At 65.6% G+C, this 14876-nt stretch overlaps 4 protein-coding genes across 4 annotated transcripts; all 4 read right to left on the bottom strand.

Annotated features, from left to right (window-relative positions):
• Nucleotides 1–462: 462 nt before the first annotated feature.
• Nucleotides 463–2340, bottom strand: LMJF_01_0630 (hypothetical protein; the record flags this gene model as incomplete). The annotated part of the gene is made up of 1 exon (XM_003721537.1): nt 463–2340. The coding sequence occupies one exon, from the start codon at nt 2338–2340 to the stop codon at nt 463–465; it is 1878 nt and encodes a 625-aa protein (XP_003721585.1).
• Nucleotides 2341–4808: 2468 nt separating this feature from the next.
• On the bottom strand, nt 4809–6584 carry LMJF_01_0620 (conserved hypothetical protein; the record flags this gene model as incomplete). The annotated part of the gene is made up of 1 exon (XM_003721536.1): nt 4809–6584. The coding sequence occupies one exon, from the start codon at nt 6582–6584 to the stop codon at nt 4809–4811; it is 1776 nt and encodes a 591-aa protein (XP_003721584.1).
• Nucleotides 6585–7333: 749 nt separating this feature from the next.
• LMJF_01_0610 (DNA-damage inducible protein DDI1-like protein) lies at nt 7334–8065 on the bottom strand (the record flags this gene model as incomplete). Its single annotated transcript, XM_003721535.1, has 1 exon — nt 7334–8065. The coding sequence occupies one exon, from the start codon at nt 8063–8065 to the stop codon at nt 7334–7336; it is 732 nt and encodes a 243-aa protein (XP_003721583.1).
• Nucleotides 8066–9067: 1002 nt separating this feature from the next.
• On the bottom strand, nt 9068–14422 carry LMJF_01_0600 (conserved hypothetical protein; the record flags this gene model as incomplete). Its single annotated transcript, XM_003721534.1, has 1 exon — nt 9068–14422. The coding sequence occupies one exon, from the start codon at nt 14420–14422 to the stop codon at nt 9068–9070; it is 5355 nt and encodes a 1784-aa protein (XP_003721582.1).
• Nucleotides 14423–14876: the final 454 nt, after the last annotated feature.

Raw genomic sequence — 14876 nt, 5'->3', positions numbered from 1 at the left:
AGACTTTACCGATGCGCCACCGCCCCGTCATGAGCGCCGTAGCGCGACGGCGGAAGAAGAGGAATGAACCGAGAAAACAAGACGCACTTCGCAGCATGGTTCACCGTAACACGCCGCGCGGAGACGAGCTCTATACGAGAACGCGGATGACGGCATCAGCGGGGGCGTGGAGTGCGACGCCGGCGCGATGCCCGTGACGGGGAGGACCACGCTGCTATGATTGTCTGTTGTGATCGTGACGGCGTCGAGCACGTGCGCGCCCCACTGGCTTGTGGACCCCAAGGTTTGTGATGGGCGCTTGTGAGGACTCGTAGCCATATCAACGGCGTCGGCACTGTCGCGGCTCACGCTGCGCTCGGCACTCTCGGCGGTCACGTCGCACAGGCAGCCCTCCTCCCCCTCGGTACGCCCACTTCGTTGCAGATGCTTCTGCGTGCACTCCACATCGCCGTTGTAATCTAATCACCGCTGCGTTCTCCGAGATGTGGCGGCCTGCCGGACTGGAGATGGCGAGGAGGACCGGGGCTTGGGAGCTGATGCTGCTGGTTCGATGGCCCCCGCGCTACCCCACGTGGTGCTTTCGTTCTGCGTCTCCGTCGTGCAGGCGCACAGGAAGTCGATGCCACAACCGTCGTTGATCTCGAAAGGCAGCGGCGATGGTGCGGTGGAGGTGCGCAGCGAGGGGTGCAAGCCGCGCTCACCCGATCGATGATGCAGCGCCGCCATCATCAGCCGATCCATAACGACAGTCATGCCGTGCTGGAGGCGGAGGCGCCGTCGCTCCTCTGTTGCCTGCACCGCCAGCCGGTCTTCCGCCTCGCGCGTCAGCAGCTGAGGAACCGTCGTTGCTGTGACCGTCGGCATCGGCGACGTGCTGTCGCTGTGCATGGAGTCACTGTCTTTCAACGGCCCCCAAGCACTGCTGAAGCTGCTGGCAGCGTCCGTCTGGTGGCTCCGCGGCGTGTTTATCAGCGATGAGATGCTGCGGTCTTCCGAGTCGCTCGCGATGAGTCCCGCTCCTCCGCCAGAGCCGCTGCGTGGGCGGCGCAGACACAAGGGGGGGCCGCCTTGCGCAGCGATCGCCTCCCTGTCCGACTGCGAGCACGATTGCAGTCGGGAGCACGAGTCATCGAAGCTCGACGTTGAACCGCCACCGACACCGCTGGAGAGGAGATGCTGCACCATGCGCTTCCGCCGCTCCGCTGCCACTTCCGCGGTCACGGTGGCTCCTGTGGCGCCCGCGCTCCTTGGCGACCCGGCTCCTGCTCCGGCGGGCGCTGCAGAGCCGACGGAAAGGGAGACCCCGGCGCCGTCGGCGGTTCTGGTCTCTCGCACGGACGCCGTCACTGGCGTGTGGGGGAAGGATGGGCTGCACAGCCCGTCTTGCGGCTGCGGCTGCAGCAGTGTCTGGAACGGACAACTCATCGACCATCTCACCGGCGTGAACGACATGTCGCGAGCCGGCGACTGACTTTGCGACGCGTTGCTCAGCGCCGAGAGCGGGGGGACAATGCTGGTGACCCGGGATGCGGCGCCGATTACGGGGGCGACGCTGCTGCGGCTCGCTGGCACCAGCGGCCGCGCCGAGGTGCCTGGGTTGTCGACACGGTTGTAAGTGCCGTCCACGTAGGCATCCGCATCCGACAGGCTGGAGTTGTCGTCGGTGCAACGGCGGCCGCGGTGATGCCGTTGCTGTTGGCACCGGTGCAGCTCTGTGCGTCGTGGCACCTCTGCGTCGTCGTCCACGTCGTGCAGCTCCTCCTCGTCGTTGGCATCGACGTAGGCGGTGCCTTCGTCGGTGGCGATGCCGTCGCAGAGCACGCCGATGCCGACGCCACCGAGAGGGGTCCACGCCAGCCGGGATGCCGACGGTCTGGCTGCCTCTGTTAGCCATGCAGTGACGCTGAGCACTGCTGCTGGGGCCGCCGGCGATCGCAGCGTCTGGACGGAGCACAGGTAAGGTTCACCGACGTGACGGCTGCGGTAGAAGGCGTGCCCCTTCGCTGTCGACGATGCTGACGGCGTCTCTCGCCGGCCCTCCACTCCAGCGGCGGTTTCTCTATCGCCATGTCGCCGTCCGTGCTGCCGGAGTGCGCAGTGCAGGTGCCACAAGTGCAAGGCGCGGGCGATGAGCGCTCGCACCCGCTCTCGCTGCAAGACGTGCACGAGGGCGTGCTGCATCGCTCTTTCCCTAGGACAGGCGCGTGGTGCAGAACATGGCTCACACGCGCCGCTGCCAGTGACTCTGCTGCTGAGGTTGCTGCTATGCGTAACGAAGCGCGTCACCGTTGCTGCTGCTGCTGCTGCTGCTGCCGCGGTGTGTAGCGAGGACGCCAGCATGTCGTGAAGGCTCGAGGTGCGGCACGGGACGGCGACGGCAAGTTGAAGGTCTTCCGTGGAGGTGATGCTGAGGTTGTGCACGCGCGAGTGGCCAGACTCCACCGTGGCGACCGCTGCACCTTCAGTCGTTGCCACCGTCGTACCCTGCCCGCTGCTTGTGTCGTTCTCGGTGGTGTGCAGCACGAAAGGAGAGGGACTGAGGGCCTCTGTGATCCGGCTAAAGCGCCTCGTCGTTGTGAGGCGCGCCCAGCTCGTGGCAGAGAGACGGCAGCCACCGGCACCGCTGTTGTTCGTGTTGTGGCCGCCCTCCTTCGCAGCGGCCGCGCGGTCACGCAGCGTCGGCGACAGCGGCGGCGCCGAGCTGCTCGGCGTGCTGATTCGGTTGCTTTCATCCGGCGTCGCATGAGAGAGTGCGGGCGGGGGGAAGAGTGACGTCGGCCTGCACAGCTCATGATACGACGGCTTCGCCTTCGCCACACTTGTGCTGCTGCTCACCCCAGCTGCTGCTGTCGTACTCGTCTTCGCTTCGGTCGCGGCACCGGTGTCCGTCTTGGAGGAGTGGGGGGTCTCTTCCATGGGCAGTGTGTGGTCTTGTGCTTTTCAAAGGGCACTCGCCCAGGCCTTGTCTTCCCCACGCACGGATCAAGCAAGCCGAAGCACAGAGACGGCGACACACTGGACACGTGAGAGGCCGACGGCAAGACGGAGACGCACGGGAACGCCGCGCTGCTGCTGCTGACGATGATGGGATGATAATGGATTGTTCTCTCCCTATTTCTGTGTGTGCTTGTGCGCATCAGTGGCACTGGTGTCCTTCACGTGAGAAACACGAGCCCACACCAACATGCAGATAGACAGACACACACAGACGATGATGGGGTGAGTTGGTGGCGATGTCCGTTGGATGCGTACAGCACGCGCGCACGCCTCCTGCTTCCAACGGCTCCTCCGCAAGGACGAAGTGGGTTCCGCCACGCGTGCCTGTGCACCTTGTTTTGCTTGCTTTTCGCTGTCTGCCCCTCCCCCTCCTGTCCGTGATGGATGCGACTCCGTGCGCGAGGAGCTAGGAGGCTCGCCGCCAATGGTGCGCGCGCGCGCGTGCGTGTGTGTGTGTGTGGGGGGGGGGATGGATGGTATGAAGGGTGGCTTGCAGAGACCTTTGCGGGGGCAGTTTCGTTGCGGTGTGTCGCAGCAAAACTGCTGATGTTGCGGACACGTGTGTGTGCGTGTGTGTGGTGTGCATGTGCGCCGCGCCGTAGCCATGGAGAAGAGAGGTGAGGCAGAGGGAGGAGGATGGCAGTGATGGTCGTGGTGGTGGTGGTGGTGGGTGCGAGGCGGAGGCGATCCAGAGCCACCAAAACGGCGCCGTGATCATCCAACCCCATTTCCCCCCTCCTTCCCAACACAGCACACCAGTGACGTCGCTCTCCGCCATTATCGTTGCCGCACGGGAGCCGGTCACCTTTTCCGTGCGGGTGTCCCACCAACAAGGGAGCGAGAGGCGACGACGACGAGGCGGGGGGCGGGGCAGGTGATGTATGCCACATCTCGCCGTGATGCCATGTGCGTGGCTTCTGATGGTATGTCGTTGGGTCTCGCTCCCCCTCGCCCACCACACACGCTCCGTTGTTGCTGATACCGTTGGTGTTGTTGGCGTTGTTGTTGCTGCCCGATACACATCTTCGGCGAGGAGGTCAGAATCGAAAAAGAAGGGAACAACGTCTACATGTACATCGGCATGCTCGCCTTTACGTTGTGTTGGATGCTGCGTCCTCATCGGCACGATCCCAGGGTCCCCCTCCCCCACACCACACGACCACAGCCGTGGCAGCTGCGCAAGAGGTGAGCCCAGCCACATATACCTACATATATATATATATATGTATATATATATACACGCAACGACATGTAGACAGGCAAGGGGACCAGCGGCATGCGCAGGGTGCTTGGTGAACGGATGGGGGTGACGGCGACCCGATGACCATCCTCCATCATTTTGCTGCGCGCGCGCACACACACACACACACGCACACACGCACGCACGTACGCACCCCCTCCCGCCACCGCCTCTCTCTCTCTCTCTCTCTCTCTCGCTGTGCGTGGGTGTGTATGTACGGTGTACCTCTGCCGTAGCGCACCACAGATTGTCCTGTCCCGTCCCTCTCACTTGAACACGTGCACCGGCACTTACGCGCTCCGGCAGGAACCGAGTAGGGCAGGCGTGGCGTGAGGCCATTGCCATCCCTTATCGTCCCTATAGTTGTACATCGAGGAGTTAAGAAGAGCATGCGTGTTATCGTTCCAACCCAGCAACGGAACGCGCTGAGGAGCACAGGAGCGAGCGCGTGTGTGCGCCTCGGCAGCGTCTTCGACGCTGCCGCTGGAGTGGGCCAACGGGTGCCTCTGTGCGTATCTGCCTGTGTGAGAGCCACGGCCACCTCCATCTGCCTCATCCACGAACCCGTTCTCTACCACGTCGATGTCTTTGGCGGAGGCGTGGAGGACATGTGCTCCATGTCACCCGGACCATCGCCACCGCCGCGCGTGGCGGTGGCAGCGTACGAGATTCGATGCTGCAGCTGCTGCGTTGCCGCTGCCCCCGCTGGCGGCTTCCACCCCTTGCGCACCCGCTTCTGCTCCTCGAGCCGCTTCAGCCGGTTGCGATAGACGGTACTGTTGCGCATCGACAGGATCATCGGGCTCGGCGGGCGGTAGACGTTGCTGGACTTCGGCGGAAAAAAGTCAGCGGCGGCGTTGCCGCCGTCCGCGCCGCCAGCAAAACCGCTCTTGCCCCTCCGCCCTGCGGTATGGCTGACGGCACGGATGGCGGAGGCGCCGCCGCTGGTGTTGCCCAAACCGCGTGCCTGGCGGCGGCTGCGACTGCGCGAGCCACTCACGCTCGGGTGCGAGAGACGCTTCTGATACAAGGAGCTGGGGTGCAGCGCTGCCTCACGGCCCGCCGCGCCGTGAACCAGTGAGCCGCTGCCGGAGGCTGCAGCGAAGCGCAGTGCCCGCCCCATTGCTTTGTATTTTTCCGGGAACAGGTACATCTCCACGAGGATCATGTGCTCCTCGTCCGTGATAGACGTCGGCGGCGGCGTGAGAATCGAGTTAAACGCCGTCGCGCCATCAGAGCCGTGGCCATTACCGGTGCCGCCCGTCAGCGGGCCGTATGCCGCGGTCGTGACACGGCCGTTCGTGTTCTGAGAAAATTGAGTGCCACCCGGCGAGCAACGGCGTGTGCGGGGCGACGTGCTGGTCTGCTCCGGTACCTGCGTCATCATCTGTGATCGACGGCGCAGCACGCCACCTGCAGGACTGGTGAGTCGCGGCGTGGCGGCCAGCAAGGACATGAGCCGCTGGTGGGTGTCGCTCATTGCGCTTCCGTGTGACGAGCGACGGCGGTAGGCGTCGAGCCCAGCGTTGTCGACCGATCCGCGTAGCAGTGCCTCCCCCATGGGCACTCCCGCGCCGCCGGCCTCGCCGGACTCGGAGGATGTGCTGGTCGGCTGTGACCATAAGGCGCAGAAGTCAACGTAGTCCAGCACGCCCGAGTTGTGCACGTCGACGGTGCGAATCATCGAGTCGATGTCGATCGTGAGCCCGAAGCCGCAGATGGCGTCGCGCAGCGTCGACGCGAGGATCTCGCCGCTGCCGTCTTCCTCACCGCCAAGGGCGACGAAGGCCTTCAACGTGTCCTCGTCCTTGCCACCGCTAACGCCGAAGGTCCCCGCTCGCGCCGCGACCATGGAATGACTTCCACTGAACACTTTATAAGAGTGCGGAGCGGCAGACAGTGACGCGCTGTGTGCAGCGCCGGCTCCGCCCGCCGCTGCTGGTGCTGCCGCCGCCACCGCCGCGGCGTGATTGACCCAGAACTCCTTCTTATACAGCCGCAGGTACTGCGTCAGCGTAATGAGGTTGACGCGGTCACGGTAGGCGCGGAGGATGAGGTTGAGCTCCGTCTCGCTCGGATAGAGGCCGAGCTCGCCGAGCACCACGCGCAGCTCCAGAGCGTTGACGATGTTCTCGCGTCCCTCGCCCAGCACGGCAGAGAAGCAGCTCTTCACGCGCGACATCTCGCCCAGGTCAAGCTCCGGCAGCTTCGCCAGCATCCCGGCTAGCATCTTCGACTGCTCTTGCGGCATGGCGCCGGTGCTGTAGCAAGGGGAGGCGGTGGGGCTGGCGGCCGCGTCGTTGAGGACGCAGTTGCTCGCAATTCCGTGTGCCGGTGGGTTCGCCATCTTGGGCGCGAAGCCGACGGAGTTGGTCGTTGCGTGAGAGGCAGCGATGGGGGTGGTGGCGGTGGCGGCCACGCCGCTCAGGCAATTGGATGGAGCTGAAGACGCCATGAGTTCTCTCCCCCCCTCCCCCTCTTCGGGTGCGTGCAGTGCCGCGCTGCTGCGCCGATGCGTGCGTGGGCGCGAGTTGGGCAGGCTGCGTCGCGCCGTGGGCTAGAAAGAGGCGAGCGAGCAGCAGTGGCACGTGCGGCGCGACCTTGGCCGCAGATCCGAAGGAAGGAAAATGAGTGCGTTGTCGATGGGCCACGGGCAAGCACAGGCGGAGGCGATGCGTTTTCTGGTGGGTGCGTGCGTGTGTGCGTGCACCGTGAGCGAGTAAGAAGACGAGAGAGGGGGAGAAGGGGGGGGGGGAGAGGGAGAGGGAGAGGGAGAGGGAGAGGGAGAGGGAGAGGGAGAGGGAGAGGGAGAGGGAGAGGGAGAGGGAGAGAGAGAGGGAGAACGAGAGAGGTATGTGGGTGGGTGGGTGGGAAGGGACGGGAAGGGAAGAGGCAGGACACGTACACTCACACACGCACGCGTGACGTGAATGCCCGTGCGCGCGGGCGATAGCGTTGGCCCATGCCGTAGAGGAAGTGGTGGTGGTGAGTGGCGAGTGGCGATCACAAGACACAGCTCTGCATCCAATAAAGAGACGGGAGGCAGGCGCAACGGTAGCGGGCACGTGGGGGCGGGGTGGGCGCCTCCCTTGTCTGTTACGTGTCGAAGAGGAGCGCTGCCGCCACGTTGGGGTTCCAGTCGGCGGCTTCCAGCAACTCCGCCGCCTGTGTGGGGTCCGTTATACCTGAGACCGTCATGAAACCTTCAATCCGAGCCTGCCGCTCGCCCTCCGAGAGCACCGGCGCAGCAGGGTTGGAAGCGGTGGTGGCTGTCGTCGCCGGGTCCTGGTGACGTGGCGCGTGCATCGCATTCTCGTCGTCGCCCAGCGCCGCCAACGCAGGCAAATCGTTCTCCGGCAAGAATGGGACGTTGATGTTGTCGATGGTGAGACAGTTATGCTTGAGGTCTATCATCATCTGATGGCGCTTCAGTTGGTCGAGGCCGATGATCAAGTCCATTGCCTGGTCCTCGATCACGTAGAAGGCGAAGGGGATGTACATGCCTGCGAGGTTCACAGGGGTCATGTGAATGCGACCGCAGATCTCCTGCCGCCCTACTCCGACGGCGACGCCACGCATGCGGACGTCGACGAGCCGCATCAATCCACACCGCTCCGCCGTGCGCTTGTTCATGATGCTGTTCTGCGCGCCGGAGTCGACGAAGGCTTTCACTAGCACCTGGTTGATGGTGCACGGCACGTAGAGCATCGTTACCTTCGCGAACGCCTCCGGCGTGTACTCGAGCGCGTTGGCGAGATTCTCGTCTATCTGCTGCTGCTGGATTTGAGCGTAGATGCGGCGCTGCAGCTCTAGCTGGCGCTCGTCCATCGTGCTGGGGACGACACTGGCTTGGGATCGCACCCCTGCCGACGGAGACGCCGAGGCACACCCGAACAGATCCAGAATTTGTGCTGCGACGGCCTTCGTTGGGGATGGCGCCGCCGCTGCAGCCGATGACGCCGCGGCAGGAGCATCAGCCGCCATTAGCACTACCAACGTTTCCGCCGTTGCACCTTGCCCAACTAGCCCCGCTTGCAACAGTGTCTGTGCGTTGGATGAGACCACACTTGTGGTGGTGGTGGTGGTGGTGGATGCTGGCGTGAGGCGGTGCGTCACGTGACGGACATCATTGCGAATTGCTTGTGCTTGGCGCAGCTCCGGCTTCGCCACGGTGAGTTGCAGCAGCAACTGCTGCACCGTCGCGTTGGCGGGGAGGCTAACTCGGCACAGGGTCACTCCCCTGGCGTTGTTGATGGTGAGCTGCACCATTGCGTATATCAAGATACTTGCGTCTGTGCGTGCCAAGGAAGGGGACGGTTTCGTCGTGCTGCTCAATGCTTGGTGGCGGACGTGACTGGCGGATACATGTGTATGTGTATGTGTGTGTGTGCTCGAGTGTGTGCACGCGTAGGTACATGCAGAAACGCGTGCACACACCAGCCAGAGGAGGCGAGATGGGTTGAGGAGGGGAGGGCGTGCAGCATTGCTCGTAGAACCATCAACATCAGCTTCCGCAGCATCGGCATCGGCGGTCACTCGAGTAGTCGTAAAGGGTCACGTGGTCGCCGTGTGCGATCGTGGTGACCGGTGGAAAGGGGAGCAGCAGAGCACAGCGGCCCTTGCCTCCGTGAAGCAGCCCCTCCTCCTCCTCCTCCCCCCCCCCCGCCCCTGCCACCATGTCCGCGAGGCGCAGGATGGCGTATACACAGATATACGGATGTAGGCCTCGAGCGGAAAGGCAGGCGGAGCCCGTTAGGTGGGCGAGCTGCGCCGTCTTTCAGGCCGGCGGCGGCGGCGGCCGAGCAAGTAAGCAGAAGCCGAACACGTCCTCTACGTGGATGGCGCACGACGCACTACCAGCTCCGGTAGCGCACGCCGCACGCTGGCGACACCGCCACGCAGTATGCTGACATTGTGCACCCCACACGCGTTGAGCTTGACGCCGAGCTGGTGGGCGAGCGGCAGCTCGTGCGCATCCACAACGCCGGATGTCAGCAGCACTACATGCGGGGCACGCGACGCCTTCAGCACGATCGGGTGCACAGGCCACGGACACGATATCAACGACGGTTGTGGCGGCGGCAGCGGCGGTGCAGCATGATTCTTGGCGGCTCTCCACACTCGTGGTGTGATGGCAGCCATGGCCGGGTTTCCGACGTGGCGGACAATGGCTGCTGCGGCATCTTCGACCTGCCGCGCCGCAGCGTCCTGCTCCGCCCGTTGCTGCTCCTGCATCCGCTCCTGCTGCTCCACAATACCCCATCCAGCACCGGCAGCGTCGCTGTCAACGTCGCCCACCTCGTCGGTGACGGCACTGGGGCGCATATCAGATCCCTCGCGAGGCTGAAGCGCCGCTGTGTACAGCGGCACGCTGATGGCGCCGAGGACCGAATCCCGCAGGGCGTTCTCCGTCGGCTGCTCGCGCACATCCACAAGGTAGACGCCGCTGTCGAACCAGTGCGGCCCGCTCCTTCCCTCCTCCCTGCAGCAGTCACCGCCGTCACTGGTCGCTGTTGCGGACGCTGCGAGCGCGGCGGCCACGTCCTCGACGGCGAGGAGCGCCACCGCGGCGACACCGTTGCCGTCGTCGCCGCTGCTGTCGAGGGGGCGGTCGATGGCTGCGCCGGCACCGTCATGTCCACGGCCATAGAGCGACTCTTGCGCGTCCTTGCCGTCGACCGACGACACCGGCGGCGGCGCTAGCACCGACGGCGGCACAGCCCTCATCAGCCACCGCGCGTCGCCGACGGCAGCCGCGACGTTGATGGCGGATGCGCCACTGCTGAAGGACGCAAGGCAGCCGGAGAAGTCCGTGCTCAACAGGAGCTCGCGCCTGTAAATAATGACGACGGCGCAGAGCACTACGAGGCAGGCAACGTCGTCCTCTACGAACAGGAGGTCCCACAGGAGATAAACCTTGCGTGCCGGCAGGCTGTGCGAGAAGAGCGTCAGCAGCCAGCTGATGGCGTACAGCTCCGGTGTGCAACCGAGGACGTCGAAGAGGTGTTGGGCCAGAAGCGGGTCGCAGTAGCGTAGCATGACCACGAGGCAGCGGAGCTGCTCCGCCATGGTCGGCTTCCTGGCCGGCGGCAGCGGCAACGTCACGGCACCGGCGCGGGGCAGGCCAAGACTGCTGCCACCGCTAGGAACCGTGCTACGGTCCTCGTCGTGAGCGATGAAGCGATTGACGAGGGCGTTGAGCTGCGCCAGCACGAGCGCCTCATCCCTGTTGCTGACGGTCAGCAGGACAGCACAGACGCTGTCGAGCCCTTGCCAGTAGGCGTGCTCGGGGCGGAGGTACAACCACGCCCGCAAGATGCGCTTGAGCTGCGCAGATCCAGACGAGGAGTTGAGCAGCGGGTGGTACGCGTGGCAGCGTGGAATGTCGACCGAGAGCTGCCGGTCGTGCGGCGTCGGCTTGGCGGCGGTGTGGTGGACCGCGTGGGCGAGGAGGGCCTCCCGGGTGCGCGCGGATGGCGGCACGCGCAGGAGGCACCCCCACACCTCTCCGCGGAGGGTCGGAGGAAGCGGATAGAAGGGCGAGTAGACGACGTGAGCGTCGACGCTGTCCGTGCCGCGCTCAGTGTTCGGCATCAGCGAGGACTTCAGGTAGGCTCGAATCCGCGCAGCAGCTACGCCTTCCCCGCCGCGCCCTCGATTATCGCCGGCGGCGTCATCGCTGCCGCTGTGCAACAGGCGGCGCAGGTGCTGCGTGTGGTCGAGCTGCGCTGCAAGGTCGAAGTCTATCGGGGAGAGGACACCATCCAGGGCACGCCGCGCGCGGTACACCGGCGGTGGCAGCAGCGACGCTGCTGCCATGTCCATGAACGGGTTCGCGAGCAGGAGGTGCTGCTGTGGCTGCTGATGCATGCGACCCCCGCTTACACCGCCGCGGGCGGCAGCGCTTGCCTCCCAGGTCCGCATGTCGTCCCCGATCAGCGCACGCAAAGAAGTCGCCTGCTTCACCACACGCTCGGGGCAGACGTCGACGCCGCTCACCTTCTGCGTAGCCTCCATCTCGCGCACGGTGGCCAGCAGCACCGCAGCGGGGACATAGAGATTGAGCGCCGGTAGAGTCGCTGTCGCGAAGGCGAAATCGCTGAACTCCCCGCCACCACCGCTGCCGTTGCGGCAGGCAGCCGTCATGCACGTTGTCAGCAGGCCGCGCTCGGCGACGCCGCGAAAGAATGGGTGATTCATGGCGGCGTACTGGCACCACTCCACATCCGCCGGCGCATCGCCTTTGCCGGCAGCATCGTCAGCGAAGGCGGTGCGCGCGCCATCGTGGACGCGGTAGGACCGCGTTGTGCGGACAAGGCAACAGAAAAGCAGTCGCAGCAGCTCATCAACGCAGTCCGCGTCAGCTGCTTCCGCCACAGCGCCGTTTGCCTTCCCTGCAGATGTGGCTGAGGCGCCCGTCGCTGCTGCTGTCATCGTGCAGCGGCGAAGGTAGCGGGAAAGGACCGCCCACAAGTCGCCGGCGTCGTCTGCGGCGCCGCATGTGGGGCGGTCCACCGTCGCCGCTGCTGCTCTGCTCAGCTTCGGTCCCGCGGGCGATACACCAGCGCTGCCTGCTTTTTCTTCAGGCGCTGCGCGGCAATGCCCGAGATTCAGCAGGCGCAGGAGTGGGGTTTCGAGGGCGTTGAAGGTGCGATCCAGCCGCTGGGACAGCCGCGACAGCGCCGCTGCGTCTCTGCCGCCATCGGCATCCCCAGGTGCGTCCACACCAACGGAGGTGTCCGCAAGGGCGGACACGGCGAACGCCGCAGGGCTGTGATGTCTGCCGCTCAGGCGCTCTGCAAGCGGCGGCGCGGGGGTCGACAGGTAAGTGGGGGACGACGGGCCGCCACCGGCGTGAGTCGAGCGGCGCTGCTCCGCCGCACCCGCCGGCGCACGGCTGTTGCCGCCCGCGCCGTCAACCGTCTCCAGTGGCGTGAACGGCGAGGCGGATGGCCAGCCATCCGCACAGGCGGCCGTTGTACTCGCCGTGGTGGCTGTGACGTGGGCCATCCCGAACGCGTTCCACCGCTCCGACCGGCGCCAGCGGAGCCCCTTACTTGCCACCTCTGCCAAGATCCCGCCGTCCTTCAGACATGCCGGCCCGTAGGCGCTGCAGAGGTAGCGCACCCATTCGCGAGCAAGGCGCGTTGGCGACGGTACGGCGGCAGCGGTGCTACTGTCGCCGCTGCCACTCCCTTGCCGGCGCGCCTTGGCGCCATCGACGTCGCCATGATCGTCGGCATCCTCGCAACCGCCCTTGCTCAGCGCCGCCTGCAGGTGGTACAGCGCTGCATATAGAAAGTTGTGCGCCGCCGCCCTCGGCAGCACATGGCGCTCCGTCAGCAGCAACAGCACCCCCGAGTATACCGAAGACGATGACGAGGGGCGCGAGATTTCCGTTCGCTGATCGGACAGATCGGCGCCGCTGCCGTGAACGGATGGCAGAGCGAGGTGGCACATGGATGCATCCGTCGCACAGAAGCCGCTGAGCGCCGCCTCCAGCACGATAACCGCCGCGTTCCACACGTCGTCAGAGAAGGAGTGCACGGGCGGCCACGAGACCATCGACGGTGCACTACACGAGGCACCTCGCCGTCGCTGTCGCTGCTGCTCTTGCTGCAGCGACACGTACACCTCCGGGGACACGTACGGTACCGCTCCCGCAGCCAGCAGCGCGTCCTGGTCGGTGGTGTCGAAGAGCGGGACGATGAGAGGCGTTGCCACGTCTGTCGTCGGCGCCGGCGTGTTTGCCTGACCGCTGGGCCCGGGGTCGTCGACGTTCTGGAAGCCAGCAAGGGCGGTGACGGAGGTGACGAGAGGGTCACGACCGGCTGGAGGAGCTGACACCCGCAGCGTCCGCAGCACCGCTGCTAGCGGCTGCCGCAGCACGTACAGCCGCCGTGCCGAGATGCCGATCTCGGCGCTCGTGAAGGGGCCGAAGGCGCAGGTGTCCTCCGCGTGCGGTGCCGCGGGCACATCGGGCACAGCGTGGGAGGGGGAGGCTGCCGAGGCATGCACGCGGGCAATATACGCCTCGTAATGCTCGCGCGTGATTGGGCATGCGTGGACGCCAGGCGGCACCGCGCACGGCGCTTGGCCACTGAGGCACAGCGGGGGTAGACGGCGTGGGCCGTGCAGGTAGCGGTAGGCACCCCAGAGGCGGTCGCGCTGGCGCCACGCGGCGCCAAGCAGCTCCCATAGGGTGTGCCAGAGGTGCTGCAGCTCAGACACCGGAAACAGTCGCTGCCTGTCTGTGAGGATGCTGGCGGCGTCCCAGTTCTCCGCGCTATCCTCGTCGTTGGTCGCTGCCTCACCATCTCGACCTCTGCTACGTATTGCGGCACGGCGGTAGCGAGAGAGGCGGTCGCGCAGCGTCACGGCGACATCCTCATACACGATGACCCACTCCCGCTGGTGTTGTTGCCAGGCGTGCCGCGGCAGAAGAAGATGCTGCGCCAGGTACCGCATGTCGTGCAGCATCGGCTTAAACCGCAAGAGGGAGGACAGCAGCGGTGGCATCAGCACGGCAGCGTCGTGCTGCTCACTGTCCTCCTCCCTGGCACCGCCGCTGGGCCCATGTCGACAACACGCCCGATCTGCAGCAGCGAAGAGTGCAATCAGCTGCTCTGCGACAGACCCTGTGTTCGCACCAGCCATCCGCCGCCCCCCCGGCATCGCGGAGGCGTCACCACCGCTGGACTCCGACGGCTGCTGCTGCTGCTGCTCTGCCTTGTGGGGGTGACACAGGCGCAACAGCAGGTACGCTTCCTCGTCGTCTGAAGATAGAGCACCGTCCACCGTGAGGTCTGCAGCGCAGAGTGTGGTGGTCGTGGAGGACTGCAGCTGTTGCTGTCGCTGCGGATCGCCACTTTCCGCCTGGATGACGCGGCTGCTGATGCTGCTGGAGCTCCGCTGGGCGGGCCGGCAGAGCAGCAGGGAGTGGGTGAAGTCGTCGATGAGCTGCTGAACGTACGTGGCAAGGACGTGGGAGACGGATGGGGTGCTGTACAGCGCATGCGGCACGCTGCGCATGGAGCGCACCTCGCACCGCAGGCCGTCCACGTCGACAAGTACGCGGTGAGACGACGGCGGCGCTGCGTCAGCCAACGACCGCCGAGCCGCCAAGACGCGTCCTGCGCCTCGCGCACCGGCGGGGCCGGCCGGCAGCGCCACATCCATCCCCATCGCGTATGGTGTGGCGTCTCTCTCTCTGGCGGTGGTGACACGGCGGCGGCCACACTGGCCCGCCGCGACGTCGACGGAGGTCTGCGGCGCAGAGGACGAGGGCGACCACATTGGAGTGTGGAAGGGGAGGAGGGGAGAGGCCGAGCTGCGCGCCAGCGTCCGTCAGCGGCGGCGCGTGTGCGTGGTGGTGGTGGTGGTGGCGAGCAGCGTGTCGGCACCGTATACACTATAAGCAACGAAAAAGGAAGGCTGTCAGGGAAGCAGTCGCGTCGATTACAGTCAGTTCGCGTGTGTGTATGTGTGTGCGAGGCCACGCGCTGGGAGGGGCGTGAAGAGGAAAGGGGCGGGGTACGCGGGCCAGAAAACGTGGAACAGCAACAGCAGCGATGATCACGGCTGCTTCGGCATACATGCGTGTGCCCATCCGTACGTGGGGAGATGAGCAGGGAGGTGC

Source organism: Leishmania major, chromosome 1, assembly GCF_000002725.2.
Source record: "Leishmania major strain Friedlin complete genome, chromosome 1".
In the NCBI taxonomy this organism is placed as follows: domain Eukaryota; phylum Euglenozoa; class Kinetoplastea; order Trypanosomatida; family Trypanosomatidae; genus Leishmania; species Leishmania major.
The sequence above is the reverse complement of the archived record's forward strand: the minus strand, read 5'-3'. Positions and strand labels throughout refer to the sequence as shown.